General features: G+C 37.9%; 1 protein-coding gene across 5 annotated transcripts in view; it reads left to right on the top strand.

Moving 5' to 3' along the window:
• The first annotated feature begins 742 nt into the window (after nucleotides 1-742).
• The window catches only part of IGFLR1 (IGF like family receptor 1), a 330,346-nt gene continuing 314,064 nt past the window's right edge, over nucleotides 743-17,024 (top strand). For 2 of the 5 annotated variants that reach the window (XM_044080424.1, XM_044080420.1), the window contains exon 1: nucleotides 746-925. In XM_044080424.1, the coding sequence (XP_043936359.1) occupies nucleotides 780-925 (146 nt within the window). In that variant the 5' untranslated portion in view covers nucleotides 746-779. Of the gene's footprint in view, nucleotides 926-17,024 lie in introns of all 5 variants that reach the window. The other 3 variants (XM_044080423.1, XM_044080422.1, XM_044080419.1) reach the window with 3 other exon arrangements.

Below are 17,024 nucleotides of genomic sequence, written 5' to 3'. Positions count from 1 at the left end.
AGACAGACACTCCTGCAACGGGTTGTGAAAAAAGAATAGAATTATGGGCCTTGTCAGGCTACATACATAATAGATCTCAAATGTTTCCTCTACCTACAGAAAACCCAAATCCTTTGTCACAGACCCTGTTCAGACCCTGTTCAGACTCATGATGAACCTACACTGAGGAATCAACTTCCTGTCTGTTAGCTTCCAGGTTACATCCCTTTATTGAAACATCTGGAAATCATTATACTATTTAATACAAACATACTCTGGCTAACATTCATTAAAGTGGCAATTTTTTTGCAAAACTTTAACAAAACAAATACATATAACAGCACATTCCATCTTTTTCACACAAGATGTTCTTAGATATATCCATACCTATCTCTCTATCTATATAGATAGCTACCCACACTCACAGAGTTTTTATTTTACTGACAGTCTTTCTTAATCTTTCAGCTTAACCTTCTTATAACAACTATTTAAGATACTATCGCCAGTAGCCATTAAGGGAAAATGTTAGCATTTTTAACCAGTAATTATTAATCCAATCTCTGTCCTTACAGGTTGAGTCTATGAATCAATACTATTACACTTGTATAAAGTTTGCTTTAGTGTATGTATATTTAGTTTATGCTTCCTATCTTAATGTTTATCTCTATGTGCTGGGTGGTTTATATTTTCCATGCGATAAATATAAACGCAATTGATTTGTCTGACTAATAAAACATTTTGTTCTTGCACTTGTAGGATATGAATTTGAAAATAACTGTGGCCATGATGATTTTGGGGGAATGCATAGTAAAACTATCAGACAATGTGATGATGGGAAATATAATGATGGGACACATGAATTGTGCCAGGAATGCACAAACTGCACATCAGAGCTCCTGCTGAAAAACTGTACCAAAGAATCCAATACACTGTGCTGTAACCCAGGGTAAGTATTCATATTTAAGTTGAGTTGTAGGATAACAGCATAATTTTCAGTACTTTATCAGCGTTTATTTTGCATCACTTTATTTTTTTATAAGAACTTAGGATGAGTGATTATCTTCCCCATATTTTACAGATGTTTCCAGTTGATTGAAACATATAATATATAGCCAAAGAAATCCCTATATGCTTCAGAATACCCAGCTACTTGCAGTACATGGAACAAACAACTTTCCAAAATCAGGAAGATCATCTAGATATAAGAAAGGTGTTTAACAAAGTCTGTTAAAGCACCTTACAGAGTTATAGTGCATGGAGTGCCCTGATTATGCTCAAAAATGACTAAATTATATCCTAGTTCAGCACTGCTATAGTGCACGACCTGACCTTAACAACTCTTAGAGGGATACTTAATCATTAAGCACCTCTTAAGCTCTGTTAAGACTTCATCTTCAGTAAAAGCAGACAGTGCTGACCAGTAAACAGCAGCAGCAGGGCAAGAAATGTCTTTGTTTCAACTGTTTCCTGTCTGCAGCAGTTCATAAAATAATCTATTTTGAATTAAATTGGTTGCCTTACACAGGAAGTACACAAGATGTCAATCACTCCCCCCTGCTTTAAAAGCCAGAACAAAACATTTTTTAATCTCACTTTTGATTAATTTGTAATACATGGGGAAGCTAAATCTCCACAGAATACAAGGACTTATGACCGTGTCAGTGGATCATAACTCTGTATTATGTTTTCTCTATATGGATGACAAAATTGACCTCTCTTGCTCTATTCTCCTGCTAGATCATGAACAGCAATGAACACAAAATAGCACTGAGAAGCTGAACTAGCTTTAAAAGTTGTAATATACTTCTTGTGTGTGTGTGTGTGTGTGTGTGTGTGTGTGTGTGTGTGTGTGTGTGTGTGTGGTAGATGTTAAAGCTGTTGGGGGATCAAAGGCACACTTCACTTCCAGTTGCCATCTATGAGGCAAGCACTGTGTGCATCTCCAAAGCTGCAAAATACTTTGCAATATGTTTTTTTTTTTTGCACCTCATAATAAATTGCAGAAGCTGGGGCTCAACGTACTACAGAGAAGTGTATGACAACGCTGTCATAGCCAAATAGCTCGGTATCATGATTCACCACTCACGCTTGACTTCACTCCCCTTTGGAGATGAATTTCTTAACACCGAGTTCTTAAACATATAACAACTTGATTATAATCAGTGACCCTTTTATAATTTCATGTACTGTCTTCCTCTTTGCTATTCAACATTGTAATCACTCTTGATATTACAATTTCATTTATTTCTATTGTATGAAGAGTAACTTGTATATCAGTTCATCATGATTTCTGCTAAAGAACCTAATAAGCTGATTATACCTGCTTTTGCCTATTTGCAGGAGGTGCATCACTGTTACCATGCAAAGTGACAACACATGGGCAGCATCTCCTGGGTGGGAGAGAAACAAAGTCTCTTGGAACAAACATATTAGAGTAACCAGCTGATAATAGTTTAACATTCCACAGTATGACATTATTTTATCTTTCATATACTCAGTGTGATATTCTTAGGGCATCTTGCCTTGTATGAATGACTGACAGTTTGTGCTACTTGTGTGCATCAGGGCACCGACAGTATGTTAGACGTGCACAGTGGTGATAATACCTTCTGACAGCTCAATGAGTTGTACACCTCTGTATGTACATGTTTTGGTAGTCTGTTTCACCCAGTGCAAACAGAGGTCATGCTAGTGTGTGGAACACCTGCACTGTTTCTTAACTTTCAAGGGAACTCTTTGGGAACACGTGCTTCTCCTGTGCCCATTTCATCCAGTAAAGTGTTAATTATTCCGAATGTCAGGGCTTGTGACATGGCAACTGCTTTTTCTGCAAACCTCTACAGTGCACCAGTTTTTAGTAATATACATAGCTGTCATACCTTTGCTGCTAGTGGTACTGTCCACTTGGTGTATGGGGACTAATACTACATTGTTTTTTGGGTCTTGTGGGAGACTTTAATCCACACTGTCACAACAGATGTTGCCACAAGTCTGATGGAATACTGTATTCTGTGATGCCAATAACCAGCACTGAAGATCTATCAGATGTTACAGATGTGGTCTTTCATTTTGTATATGTTGCTATGGCTCACTTACAAAAAAGGTGATGCAACACAATAACTACTGTAAATAGAGCACAGCAACATATACAGTGGTGTGATAATAATATTTATGTGGTTGGGGCGTGGTTTTGGGCGGGTAAATTTTGTGGTATAAACAACCAGAGCAAATGAAGAGAGCTATTATACTATTATATTTGGACATTATTAAGATTATATATCTTTATTTTTTACATTATTATAAAAACTAATGCCTGTTTACTGCCCTTCGATGTTGTCTGTTTTCTGCGGCTGCAGCGATGTGTTGCGGTGCTGCGCGTACATACATCAAATGAATGAACAAGGAAAACGGAGAAAGCAAGATTTCCGTTGCTTTTATCAAATTAAACTCATTTAACATAAATAAGCGAGACACTTACTTTCTGGCTCTAAAAACACTTCTCTAAAACTTCTCTTAAACATATTAACATATGGATTAAACATTTTAAAAAAGTTTAAAATAGCGAAGCGCTAATATCCGTTGCTTATTGCGCTCTTTCAATGTTAAACCCATTTAACATATTCTAAATATTCTGTTTATATTTCTGCGCTATCTTAGCTGTTTAAACCCATTTTAAGAGCGAGACAGTGTTTAAAAAGCGAGTTATACTAATGGAAAAAAAGTCCGGGCGGGAACTTTTTTCCATTTATAACTCGATTATTTAACGCTGGCGCGCGCCAATCGCGTGCGTTTTTGAAGTCATGGTATAATAATAATGTTGTGCAGCTTCTGATACAACAAAAGTAATGTAACACAGTAACTACTGTATCGCAAGCTGCATGGCATTGTCATTATCACATCACTATATATGCTGCAATGCTCCACTCATGATATCACATCTCTATGTGTTTTTCATATGTCTGGTTTTTATGCTGGATTTTCTTGAATATGCACCCCATTACATGTTTATATGTTTGACACTAACAGCTAAACTTCAGAATTAGATGTTCACAAAATCTGACTTTTACCAGCAAATCTTCTATATCTCTTATCAAAAAAGCAGTTTAGCAGCAGGTATATTCTTTCCATAATAAATGGGTAGCCACTATTTCAACTTTGCTAATTTATTATTTTTTAACCAGGTAAGTTAACTGGTGTTAAGATCATTTTTAGCTATGAGCTGATCCACAGACAGTTATTCAACTAACAACATCTAAAAATATTAAAAAGTGAGACAAATGTAAATATACCTGACAGTGGAACAGACTCTTGAGAAACTGATTTATAAGCACTACAAAACATTCTTCCAACATAAACTATGTTTTGAAAGATGCATTATGACTCATTACTGAAAACTTAAGTATCTAAATGCTTGTAACACAAACTCAAGCTTGTCAAGTTATGAGCAAACAAAGCAAAATGAGATTTTCTTTTATATTTTGCAATGCCCAAAGCCTCTGCACCTCTTATTTTATTATTCTCTTTCTCCCCCTTTCCAAAGTCACTGCATCTTAAAAAAACAATTGATCACTGACAGGCATTACTAACCTGTCTTGCTGGTCTTTGAGAAACTGAGAGATCAGACCACCCAACAAACACCAATGCTCAGGCACTACAATATCACTTCAGCATATGAACAACTGACATATTGAGCTACTATGCTTAAGGAACTGTGATGAGCAGCCAGATGTAAGCCATTTCTGACACTCAAACTTAGCTAATATCTTTGTTACTCTGACATTTCTAGTCCTTGCTTAGATGCTTTTTAAAGTTCTTTTTGGAGTGAGAAAGTTTTTTTTTCCCTTTCCAGATAATAAGAGTCAGGCTATTACAGCTTGTTAGTGTAACCTACCTAAATGTATTATTTATTTTACTTATTTATTGACATTTGATTACCAGGAAAGTCAGAATGGGTAATAGCTCATTTTCAGCAGAGGCACAGGAAGAAAAGTTCCAAAGTATTACAAAACATTTTAAGAACAATAATTTTACAGCCTTTAAAAATAATACAAAACAGACATAATATGAAAATGTTGGTTAAGAATAGATGCAGGTTATATAGGTAGCCCATCAGCCTAATGCTGCCCAGGGCTCGCTTTGAAGTAATAGTATAGAATAAAACTATATATATCCTTTTGCTGTAAAACTTGGCCTCTTAATAACTTGATATATCAGTCTCTCAATGCTCATCACTTTAGTAATCCTGTCTCTAACAGGATCATTCTCTCTATGATTGGCCCTTCTCATGTTTGAGCAGCTCTGGGACACTCTAGGCAGAAGTCCTCTCCCTCTGTTCCATCTCATTATTCTTTTTCATCACAGCATAGGGGAGTCAAATGCCTCTGAGGTGGTTTGAGGGATCTGGTGATTTATAGATCCACAATCTGGCTTTGTGGTGATTATGTAGGTGGAAGTTGGTCAGGATTTCTGGGTTTGGTCATGTCTACTGAATAGAGCTGGAGTTCTTTCAGTGTGTCGGGTTCAGGATATTTTTGAGACCAGTTCTTTTTGTGGTTGAGAACTTTTTTCGGGCAGCAAGCTGCTTTTTTTTGAACTTTTGGTGCCTTTGAATGGGACTTTGGGGTCCTGTCAGCTTCTAGTGATCAGGGCATCAGGGTATCAGCGAGGTAATGAACAGGTGATGAGTCTTCATGGGCAGATGAGTACATAGAAGGCCTTCCTAACCCCTTTAGCTAGGTGAAATTCAAATGAAGGAGGCTACTACACTGGGTCCTCCCCAAGTGATTGATGACTTTTGGGTTTCCAGGATCCTGGTACATAAGATGGTAATGACTTTTTTCTTTTTTTTCTGTTTTTCAGGACTTATAACTTTGTTTTTTTTTGGTTGTATGGCCATGGCCTTGGCACCTTCAGTTAACTTCTGTTTTGCCTCTTCTGGAGGACTATCTGTCTTTGTCTGTATCTGTTTTGAGGCCCAGTTTCTGCTTTATGTGTGCTTGTTGTTGAGGCTTGTGCTTGTTTGCTCTGTTCTGTGTCAAACAACTTCAGCTTCAGAGAAGTAGATGCGACTAGCCACTTCAGACAAGTAGATGACCCAGGACTGTGACCTCTGATGGCTCAGCCACTCTGACCCCTTGTGTGTCCAGTTGATGTTTGCAAGGCTGACCCCTCTGTTTTCTGTCTGATTCCTGCTGATACCTGGTTTGATGTGAGTTGTTGATGTATGGTTTGTGATCTGCCTTGTGTCGAGAGTTGATGGTTGGTGACTGTCTCTTTGCCAGGTCGAGTTAGGCTGTATGAAAAATTTTCCTCATCCAAAAAGTCATTGAAGTCTGCCAAAAAGTCACAAACTGGGTTGGATCCAAACTGCCAAAGTTTCCACCAAATTTAAAAGCACCTAAGTCTTTTCTTTATTCCAAGTTTTGGCTGTCTTTATAAGTCATCATGGGTGGAATTGCTCAGCAAGGTCGTGGGGATGGGGGCCCTAAATGGTGGGGGTGTTGCCAGAGGCAAATTGGTGAGGTGGGGATGCAGAGTCCTGAGGTGAGGTCCTGAGGCACAGCCTCCTGTAAACAGCTGGTTTAATTGCAGGTTTAGTTCATGAGGCAGTTCCAATTGACACCATGAAGCACCATGGATGCTGGGTTTTGCCTGTTTAGGGGCAGTTCTGTGTTTTCTGGGGCAGTTTGTTGGAGGGGCTCCTCTGGAGACCTTTGGGTTTGGGTTTGGGAGAGGAATTTCCTGTCAGGGAGAAGTTGGGCAGGGTGTGGGTGTTCAGTAATTTTTCACAGTGTTTTTCAATAATTTTTTTCAGTATAATTTTTTTCCTCCTAGGTTTTAGAAATAATAATTTTCATTTTTATGATGTCTTTAGATTTAAGGCCTTATTTTTGTCAAATTTGTCCTTGGCGATTTTCTCTGAAAATTTTTGATTTTTTTATTTTCCTTGAAATTTTGCTTTTCTTTTTTTTCTTTTGTTTTATCTTGTAGTCATTTCTTTTTCCCTTTGATTTTGTTGTTTATTTTGTTTTGGTTGTAGTTTCCCTGGGCAGCTTTGCAGCAGGCTGTTGAGTACTTTTTTTTGGACTTGTTTTTAGTTTGTTTGGGATTTGAGTCAGTAGGTTGTTTGTGCCTGCCTTGTGTGAGTGATTGTGTTTTTTCAGCGGTTTGACCAGGTTTTCAGCCCTTTGCCAGGAGACCACAAGGTTTTTTTGTGATTGAGGAGTTTTTAGAGTTGTTTTTTCTTTTTTTTTTTTTTTTTTCAGGTTATTTTTTTGTTTCAGGGTGGGGGGTTTTTATGATCTGATCTATGAAGTGAGGTGTATAGTATGATCTCACCAGGGATTGATCCATGGTTGATATGATGATGATGTGTTTTATATGTTTCTCCTCTGTTGATGTGATCTGTTCCATTTTCTTTGACTATATGAACTCCAGGAATCTTCCATCCAGTTTTTTAGATGGTGAGGAGTGTTCTTTAGGGTGTAGGTGTTAGTAGGAGGTACCTGTAGTGATGATATATTAGTGAGGTTGTGATCCTCTTAGTGTTTTCATGTTTTCCATGGAAGGTGATGAGTTTGGTGAGGGTGAGAGGCCATGAGAGGTCTGAGCTACAAATTGCATTGCAGCAGATCTTACCCTGCATTGCACCTGGATGGATGATGATGCATGCCACCAACGGTGTGATGTTGAGGGTGTGGTGCCACTATGAATATGGTGTGGGTGTCCTCCTTTGTTGTTTGTTTTCCTTTTTGGGGCATGATATGTGGTGAAACCTGTTATGCTGGGGTGCTCTCAGGGCTGGCCTTGTGCCAGGTCAGCAGCTCACCACAGACATCATTCCATGTTCTCCATATGAGGAAGCCAATCTTGTGCATCTTGAGATTTTGAGACTTTCTGGCATTGAGCAGCATTACCCTTTTTTTTTTTTTTTTTTTTCCTAGGGTTTATAGGGTTTAGGGTTTGAAAAAAAAAAAAAAGGCACTATGGGGTGAGCCAAGGCCTTTGCCAATCCAGGAGAGGGTGGAGGGTGCAAGTGCAAGCCCCTTGGCAAGCAAAGCAAGTGTGTCTTGTCCAGGCCCCAGGACAGACAGACATTGATTTTTTTGAATGACAAATTTAATTAATTTATTAAATTAGCTGATCATCTTATCACTGTATTGTGGCATCATTCTAGGTGAAGGTAGGATACTGTTCAAGGTCAGGGTCATACCTGCCTGGTCCATGAGTTAACAGTTAAAGAAATTTTAGACGGTTTACAGAGAAATTAAAGATTAGTTTGTATAATAAAAATAGGAAATGCAATACAAAGTGAGAGAAAAGCAGGCTTATAGTATATTTAGAGAGAAAGCCAGGAGAGAGAGAGAGAGAAAGTGATAAAGAAGTGAGTGAAGAAGCGATAGTAAGGAAACGTAAGGTATCTGCTGAAATTTAGGGATATAGTTTATCCCTGTGTTGTGCAAGAACAGAGCCAGCTTTTGGCAAGGAAGTCTTTCAGAATGGTTTTGAAGGATGGGAGGAAGGTATTGACTTGATGGACAGAAATAAGGAGTTCCAGGCCTTAGCAAATATGGTGCAAGTATAGGCAATTCCCAGCAGATTTTATAGATTTGTGGACAAACAGAGGAGTTTTAGATCATTGGATCATAATGACTGAATAGGAACATAGTTGCGTAGAATGTTTAGAGCTAGTCAAGCAGATGGATTCTAGATAATTTTATAGGTAGTAAGAAGCTGTGTATATGTTAGCTGATGAAATAGTTCTAACCAATTTAGTGGTTTTAGTGCTATACAGTGGTGCATTCTAAAAGGGGTATTTTTTGTAAATTAAGCAACTTTTTTATAGGATTGTGTTTTGATTTTTGTAATGCCTGAATTACCCTTCCTCCAGAGCATTTGTTAATTTGGGCTTTTTCAAACAGAGGGCACCTTGATCAAAGGGCCCCAGTGGATACTCCTCAACTGAAATCTAAACTCAGTTCATTCACAGGATGAGGATAGTGTAGTTTAAATATAAAGGTATATAAATGTAACATGACTGAAAAAGACTGAAACATTCTGCTTGTTTTAAGGTTAAACAGTATCACTTCCTAGATTCAGACAGTATATAAGCAAAATGTTTAATTTAGTGCTGTTTACAATAAATGTGCATTGTCCAGGGAATGAAATACTAGCAGTGGCACTACCTGACATCTAGTTGGACCTGTCATAAGCACAGTAAACAGAGGTACAGTGTAGACATTACTTACAGTGATAAAATGCTATTGGAAAACTCTTAGAGAAATACATATGATATTCATACTGTCCAGTACTTTCGTCTCAGGCCATATCTCATTCAAATACTGAACAATCTTTGGCCAGCTCATCCAGATCCACACATCTTACCTGTACCACTGCATTATCAAACCTCAAGGATAATTAAGCAATAAAGTGAATGCTTTGATGAACTTGTCAACTATCTCTGAAAGAGAGCTTCGAGCAGGCTTAACAACAGAAGCCAAGCAAGCTGAAGGCAGACTGCCAAGACCAAACCTGTTGTGATATCCCGTAACCTATATTTTCCATTTTCATTTGTGTTCTACCCCAATGTGAAAGCCCTAAGAGAAATTACATCAGCGAAGTGTCTCACCTCTAGTAAAATTCTGTTCACACGTACGATCTCTGTAGTCTTTTGAGATACCATTTGTAATAGTTATGTCAAACATTTTGAAGAGTTTAATGAAAGGAACACCCTAACATTACTAGAACAAGGACAAATGGTGACACATTCTTGACTGTATCATCACTACTGAAAACTGCTGACTTTTTGTTCCACTTATTATCAGTATCTGCATCATATTATACACAGTAGTTCCACAAGAGAATCTTCCAGTTCCAAAGTAAACTGTATTATTGGTTTCTGAATTTGAAAAAAGAGAACACCACCATGATGATCACCTTATCAGACAGGATGGCAACTTTGCAAAGCCTTACACCTCTGCAAGCAAACTACATTTCTAATGAGGCTGCAAATATTAGCCAAGGTTTTCATAAAATAGATTTAAGCCCCACAAGATATTTTGCAAATGCCCTTAACATGATGATGATGCATGTCATTGTCATCCATGAGAATCCAAATGTGCAGGACTTATTTTCTGCCGCTCACACGATGTGTACACTTCAGCAGTTCTGTGGAAGATGCTACAGCAATGTAAAATATAAAATGGACTTCCTTTGTGTAGTATTATCCAGGAGTAAGAACTTTTTACCAGATTGAATTCAATCTAACATACAACACAGAATATCCTAAGTTCAACAATATACATTACAGCATGGAATTGGGAGATGTGATGAAAAAAATTAGTTCAAGTCAGAGACATCTGACAGGAGAGTTTCGCTGTAATTCTGAAGCCATAGAAGAAGGTTGCATTACTGGTAAGCTAAGCTGGTGCTGGGCTTAGTCAATTACCACTATTGACACATCCATCCCCTCCAGCTACATTCATATTTCCTTGACCCTCATGGCATCTCTACTTCATAACTAGAGGGTTAATTATTTAAAACATTTCAGGTTGTTAACAGTATATTTAAATGATTTTTAATTTATATATTTGTTAGCCAGGTAAGTTACCTGGTCTTAGGCCCTTTTCAGACAGAACAGACAGTGTTCATAGGCTCATAGATTAGTACTAAGCTAAATGCCCTTGCAAGTCATTTTAAGCCTAACCAATTATCCATTATGAGACTTGAACCCTGCACCCTGGGTTTGTAAGGCAAACACCTTAACCATTAGGCCACCCCCCATATTTATAGCCAAAGAAAATAAATAACAGACTCTACAGTATTACTCAATACAAAGTAAATTATAATAAATATTAGACAACTTACATCCTTAATGTTAAAATGGCACTTTACAGTGTAACTTGATACTCATTTTATTAAGAACTGCCCAAAAGTTCTGTGTAGTGGCTTGCGTGTTATGTAATGTTTACACATGCCCTGCAGAACTGAGTTTTTAAACATCCATATTTGGCAGTGCTTTATGTTTAATTCTCCTCTTCTAACTGCAATTATGTAAATTCACTCAAGTTTTTTTTCCAGCATATTTTTTATTAAGTTTGAGGCATGACATTTCATTATATTCCAGTTGATTTTAAAAATTTTCCTGAAGCTGTATTAAAAGGTTTACTTTGCAGCTCATATATTTTTAATTGAAGCTCATGTTTTCTATAGTATGCACTGAATGAGTTAGCAATCGTACAACTTCAATAGCTTCTTATTTAAATGTTTTTTTTCAGTTATGCCATTACTTTTCTGATATGCCTGATATATATTAAGAAATGCAGGCAAGGTCTGAAAAGGAAATAAGGCATTCTTAACTCTGCAGCAACTGTTGGTGTAGTTTTATAGCACTAGCAACTTTCATGGCTACCTATGCAGTTAATAACTACAATTTATAAAAATATTTCATATCTGAAAAACTCACTCTTGCAGCTACGCATCCCAACTCTTTTAGCCTGTCTATGGTTCTTTGGAGATTTATCTGGGTATTCTCTTTCAACCCCATCCCTGGGATAACATCTGGATGGCACTGTGTAATTGGAATTCCATGAAGTGCTTGCCATGTCTCTTGCTGCCAAGTGGTAGGCATCATTTTCACCATTAAAAACAGTCACTTATACAAGAACAAAAATGGAAGCTTCTTCCAGTTCCATTTCTGAAGTTCTGCAGAACTGCTCTCTGCTAAATGGAATACAAAAATATCAGTTCTTAGCAGAGGGTACTGTGCAGTCTTTAATACTGGTTTAACAGTAGCTCTGAAATATCCACAAATACATATAAACAGTTGCTGGTAAAGCATCAGTAAGCAGAAGAACCATAGGTGCAGTAGCCCAGTTACAGCAGTTTATTTCAGACAACACCCTCAGCAATTCTAAACTCTGGCAAATTACTTTGTCTGAGGTGTAAAAACACAAGTCACTGCCTTGGCCTTAATGAATTCTGGGCTATCATTTGGTCCTAGTACTCTTTGCCTTGATGCCCTTTTGTTCCCTCATTTTATTGGTGAACAGTTGTTTATCCTTTGCCAATAAGCAAGCCAGCTTTTCCCGAGTTATATTTGTTACATCCTTTGCTGTCATTTTCAGTTTCTTAATACAGTACCATTTCAGATAATTTTAATACATTTTCTGCCATACAATGCCATTTTTTTCCTGTAATGCATGCTGTGATGCCCCACCACTGGCAACAGTAATCAAGGAAGCTCAGTTCTCACCACTAGCACCAGTGGGGGACATACATTGAGAGGATGACAAGTTACAAACACAGTATTTCCAGATGCAGTTCTCTGCATCAATTGCAATTTCCCTTAAAAGCACACAGAGACCACAGTCAGTTAGGGCCTAGTTTCTCCCAATTTCTCCAGGTTCCAATAAGACTCTCCACTGGCACAGCTATGGAGTTGAGATCTCAGCTGAGTGGCCAAGCCAAGACCTCAGCACCCTGTCTGTCCAACCAGTGCTTTGTGTCCCTGCCCAAGTAGCTGACACACACACTCTTGGAGATTTGTTTTACACACACACCTGGGAAAGGCTGGCACAGGTTTACTAACTATACCCCCTTCTACCCAGACTATAAGGTAGTTTTTACTGTCACCAGCCATGTCCTTATCAGATACATTAAGGCCCTTAACAAAGGGTATTCAGTCTTACTGTGTAATGTTGCTATTAATCCAAATGATAGTTTGGCCAGGAGCAAGGCTGTCAGGAGTGGCCCACAGTGTCAGCAAATAAATATACAAGTACTCTCAGAACTTAAATATGTCCCACATATATCAGCCACAATGAAAGGTTTAAATATATTTAATAATAAATAATAAAAGAACAAGAAAATACTCAGTATATGGTCACAATAACATCAGAGTTCAAAATCACAGAAAATATTTAAAACAACATGCAGGACAGTCTCAAATAAATAAATAAAGAATAGCTCTAAACTATACTTCACTATATTCCTGACTGAATCAGGAGAATTACTACACCCTAGTTAAGTTACTTACAGAGCAAGCAGATGTGGTGAGTGGGTCTTCCAGCTGATGTTGCCAGGTCAAAGAAAAATACAGAATGCTCAGTCTCTCTCTCTCAGAGAGTTCTTAAAATAATATCCCAAATTTTACTGCTGGGATAGCTTGCAGAATGACATCACTTTTTGTTGTCTGACTCTATCCCAGGTGAAAACCCCCACTGATGCGGCTGGTAGCATTCAGCATCTACCTGTGAAGATACATAGACCTCAGATCTTTTGGCAAATGGTGGAAGTTGTAAAATAATTTACATTCCTCCACATTTAAAGACAATACAAAAAAACTTCTAGTTCTAGACATTATGTCTCCTGTTGCACTGAAACTGAAAGATAAAATCTCTTTTTATGGTCCAGCCATAAAGTAATTCAAGCTCAACTATTCTTCTGAAGTTAACTTCTTGTGTTACAGTTTCCATTGTTAAAATATATATATATATATATATATATATATATATATATATATATATATATATATATATATATATATATATATATATATATATATATATATATATATATATACATCTAAACAATTAATTGTGTTTTTGTAGACTTAGAGAAAGCATATGATAGGGTGCCTAGAGAGGAGTTGTGGTATTGTATGAGGAAGTCGGGAGTGTCAGAGAAGTATGTAAGAGTGGTACAGGATATGTATGAGGGTAGTGTGACAGCGGTGAGATCTGTGGTGGGAGTGACGGATGTGTTTAATTTGGAGGTGGGATTACATCAAGAATCAGCTCTGAGCCCTTTCTTATTTCCAATGGTGATGGACAGGTTGACAGATGAAATCAGACAGGAATCCCCGTGGACTATGATGTTTGCAGATGACATTGTGATCTGTAGTGAGAGTAGGGAACAGGTGGAGGAGACCCTGGAGAGATGTAGATATTCTTTAGAGAGAAGAGGAATGAAAGTCAGCAGGACTAAGACAGAATAAATGTGTGTGACTGAGAGGGAGGATAAAGGAATGGTGAGGATGCAAGGAGTAGAGGTGGTGAAGGTGGATGAGTTTAAATACTTGAGATCAATTGTTCGGAGTAATGGTGAGCGTGGAAGAGAGTTGAAGAAGAGAGTACAGGTAGGATGGAGTGGGTGGAGAAGAGTGTCAGAAGTGGTTTGTGACAGACTAGTACCACTAAGAGTGAAAGGGAAGGTCTACAAGAGGGTAGTGAGACCAGCTATGTTATATGGGTTGGAGACAGTGGCATTGACAAAAAGGCAGGAGTCAGAGCTGGATGTGGCAGAGTTAAAGATGTTAAGATTTGCACTGGGTGTGACGAGGGTGGACAGGATTAGGAATAAGTATATTAGAGGGTCAGCCCAGGTTGGAAGGTTTGGAGACAAAGCCATAGAGGCAAGCTTATGTTGGTTTGGACATGTTCTGAGGAGGGATGCTGAGTATATTGAGAAAAAGATGCTAAGGATGAAGCTACCAGTAACAGGATGGATGTGGTGAGAGAGGACATGCAGGTGGTTGATGTGTCAGAGCAATATGCAGAGGACAGAAAGAAATGGAAACAGATGATCCGCTGTTGCGACCCCTAATGGGAACAGCCGAAAGAAGATGATGATGATGATGAAACAATTACAATAGTGTATATACATTTCTGCTCAGTACTTTACAAAATATTTCTTCACCACACATCTGTACAATATCTGTAACACAAGCATCTTACATGAAGCACGTTAACATTCACAAATGACACATAATCATTAACAAAATTCCAGATAGCTGGGCTGGTAGTATCTCCTTTCGTGACACATGTGAACTTTATTTTATTTTTTTTCTTTCATATATCATTGGCACAGTTATTTTACTCACTGTAATAACCTTTGTTTAATCTTAAGCAACACTGCTGATTCATCTGATGGTACATGTGAAAGTAGCTCATCATACACTCTCATAGAAATCCTTGATAGAGTACAGACTTTCCTTTATCCAGCATTAAAGTTCCAAACTTGCAATTTCTGAACTGATCCAAATACTTTATTCATCAGTTTTCGTCTCATATAAAGTTTTAATCGCATTAGGTCATGCTATAATTTTCTGTGTTCTCCTCCATTTTTGTCTGACCCTGCTTTGTTTACTGTACCCATCGTTCTTGTACATCCTGCTATCCCTGTTTGCTCTCCTGCATCCTATATATACATACATGCACACACACACACACACACACACACACACACACACACACACACACACACACACACACACACACACATGTGTGTGTGTGTGCATGTGAGTATGCCCAAAGATTATAAAACAAAACAGCAAAAACAAGAAACAACTCCATAATACAAAGGAAAGCATTTTGCCAATATAGTTAACAATCATCTATATGCTTGTGAAAAGTGGAATAGATTAAAAAGTTTAAATACAATTTAAATTTGATGAAAAATGTTTTCTAATATGTGTATCTAATGCAATTACTTATTTAATAAGCACAGCAAAAAAAAGCGCCACAACTTCATGTGTGGTTATTTCTTAATAATGCAGTACAAAATAGTAACATTGTGCATGTTGTGATGACCATGCCCTGGCCCAGCAATCAAGGAGCCTCAATCCTCACCACTAACACCAGGGAAGTCGTCTCCTAGAAGAGAAAAGGATAACTAATACACACAGTAAAGTACAATTTTCCTTAAGTGCACACAGAGATCACAGTCAGTCTGGGGCTGGTTGCTCCCTTGCTCACTAGGTCGCCAGTAAGACTCCCCACTGGCACAGCTCTAGGGTCTAGGTCTCAGCCTAGCTGGGCAAGCTAAAACCTCCAGTACCCTCTCTGTCCAACCATTGCTTTGTGTCCCTGCCCTAGTAGCTAACACACCACACACACACTTTGAGAAGAGGTTATACAACCACACAGACACTCCTGGGAAAGGCTGACACAGATTCTCCAGCTATGCTCCTTTACCCAGACCATATGGTAGTAATTACTGCCACCACCCAACTAGTAATATCAGCTACTAAAAGGCCCTTAAAAGGGTGTCCAATTATTACTGTGCAATATTATTATCCAATGGTAATGTGACTATGCAGTCTAAGGCTTATCAGAGTGGCATATTACAATAAACTCTATAAATATGCAATGTACTCTAGAGCTTATCTGTACACAAACCAGCCACAGGTAGAAGGTTTTAAAAATATTTAATAATAAATAATTAGAACACAAGACAAAACTACTACACCACAGAGATATCTAAGAGTTCAGAGATCACACAGAAACTTAAAATAATACAGTAGGACAGGTCAGATTTCAAAGAAAAATATCTAATTAATCTTTAAAAGCTTTAACTATTCCTACAAGAATTCACAGTGCTAAAACTTACATGTGAGCACAAGGCAGACTGCTGATAAGTTGGATAACAAGATCAAAATGCTCTCTAGTCTCTTATGAGAAATAGTATTTAAACATTACTAACAAACATGTCTACTAAGGCCTTCTCAAATTACATCATTTTTGACACTTAGATTTTCCCAGTCTTTATATTGCATCATCTTAACACCTGGTCTGAGTTCTCAGGCCACAAACTACATTATTTAGCAATCTAACACCTGCACAAAAACGTGCAATAATAGAAGACATTTCACATGTATATTCTAACAGAAACTAGAGCAATAAAGCACATTCCACATCTAAATTCTGGTCATAGACTTTAGCCTTAAAACAATGGGCATGAAACCTTCATCCAGCCACACTGGAGTTGAATTCTAACATGAAAGGGTCACATATTTTGCAGTTCCACATTTCACAGTATTCTTTACACTCAAGAAACATGCCTGTATGTTACATTTATTTACAAATGCCAGAATTATATATCAAATAATATTTGACTAAGCTGGCAGCCTTTGCCCATCTCTCCCCAATCGTCACCCCCCCCCCCTCGGGGGAACTCAAGCAAGTTTTTCAAGTGCCCCTTGAGAAACATCGCTTCAGTGTGTCAAGTCTATCTGGGTGTACATCACCCCACTCCCTGTCTTGAGA

This window comes from Protopterus annectens, chromosome 8.part0 (assembly GCF_019279795.1).
Source record: "Protopterus annectens isolate FY-2018-M chromosome 8.part0, PAN1.0, whole genome shotgun sequence".
Lineage (NCBI taxonomy): Eukaryota > Metazoa > Chordata > Ceratodontiformes > Protopteridae > Protopterus > Protopterus annectens.
The sequence above is the reverse complement of the archived record's forward strand: the minus strand, read 5'-3'. Positions and strand labels throughout refer to the sequence as shown.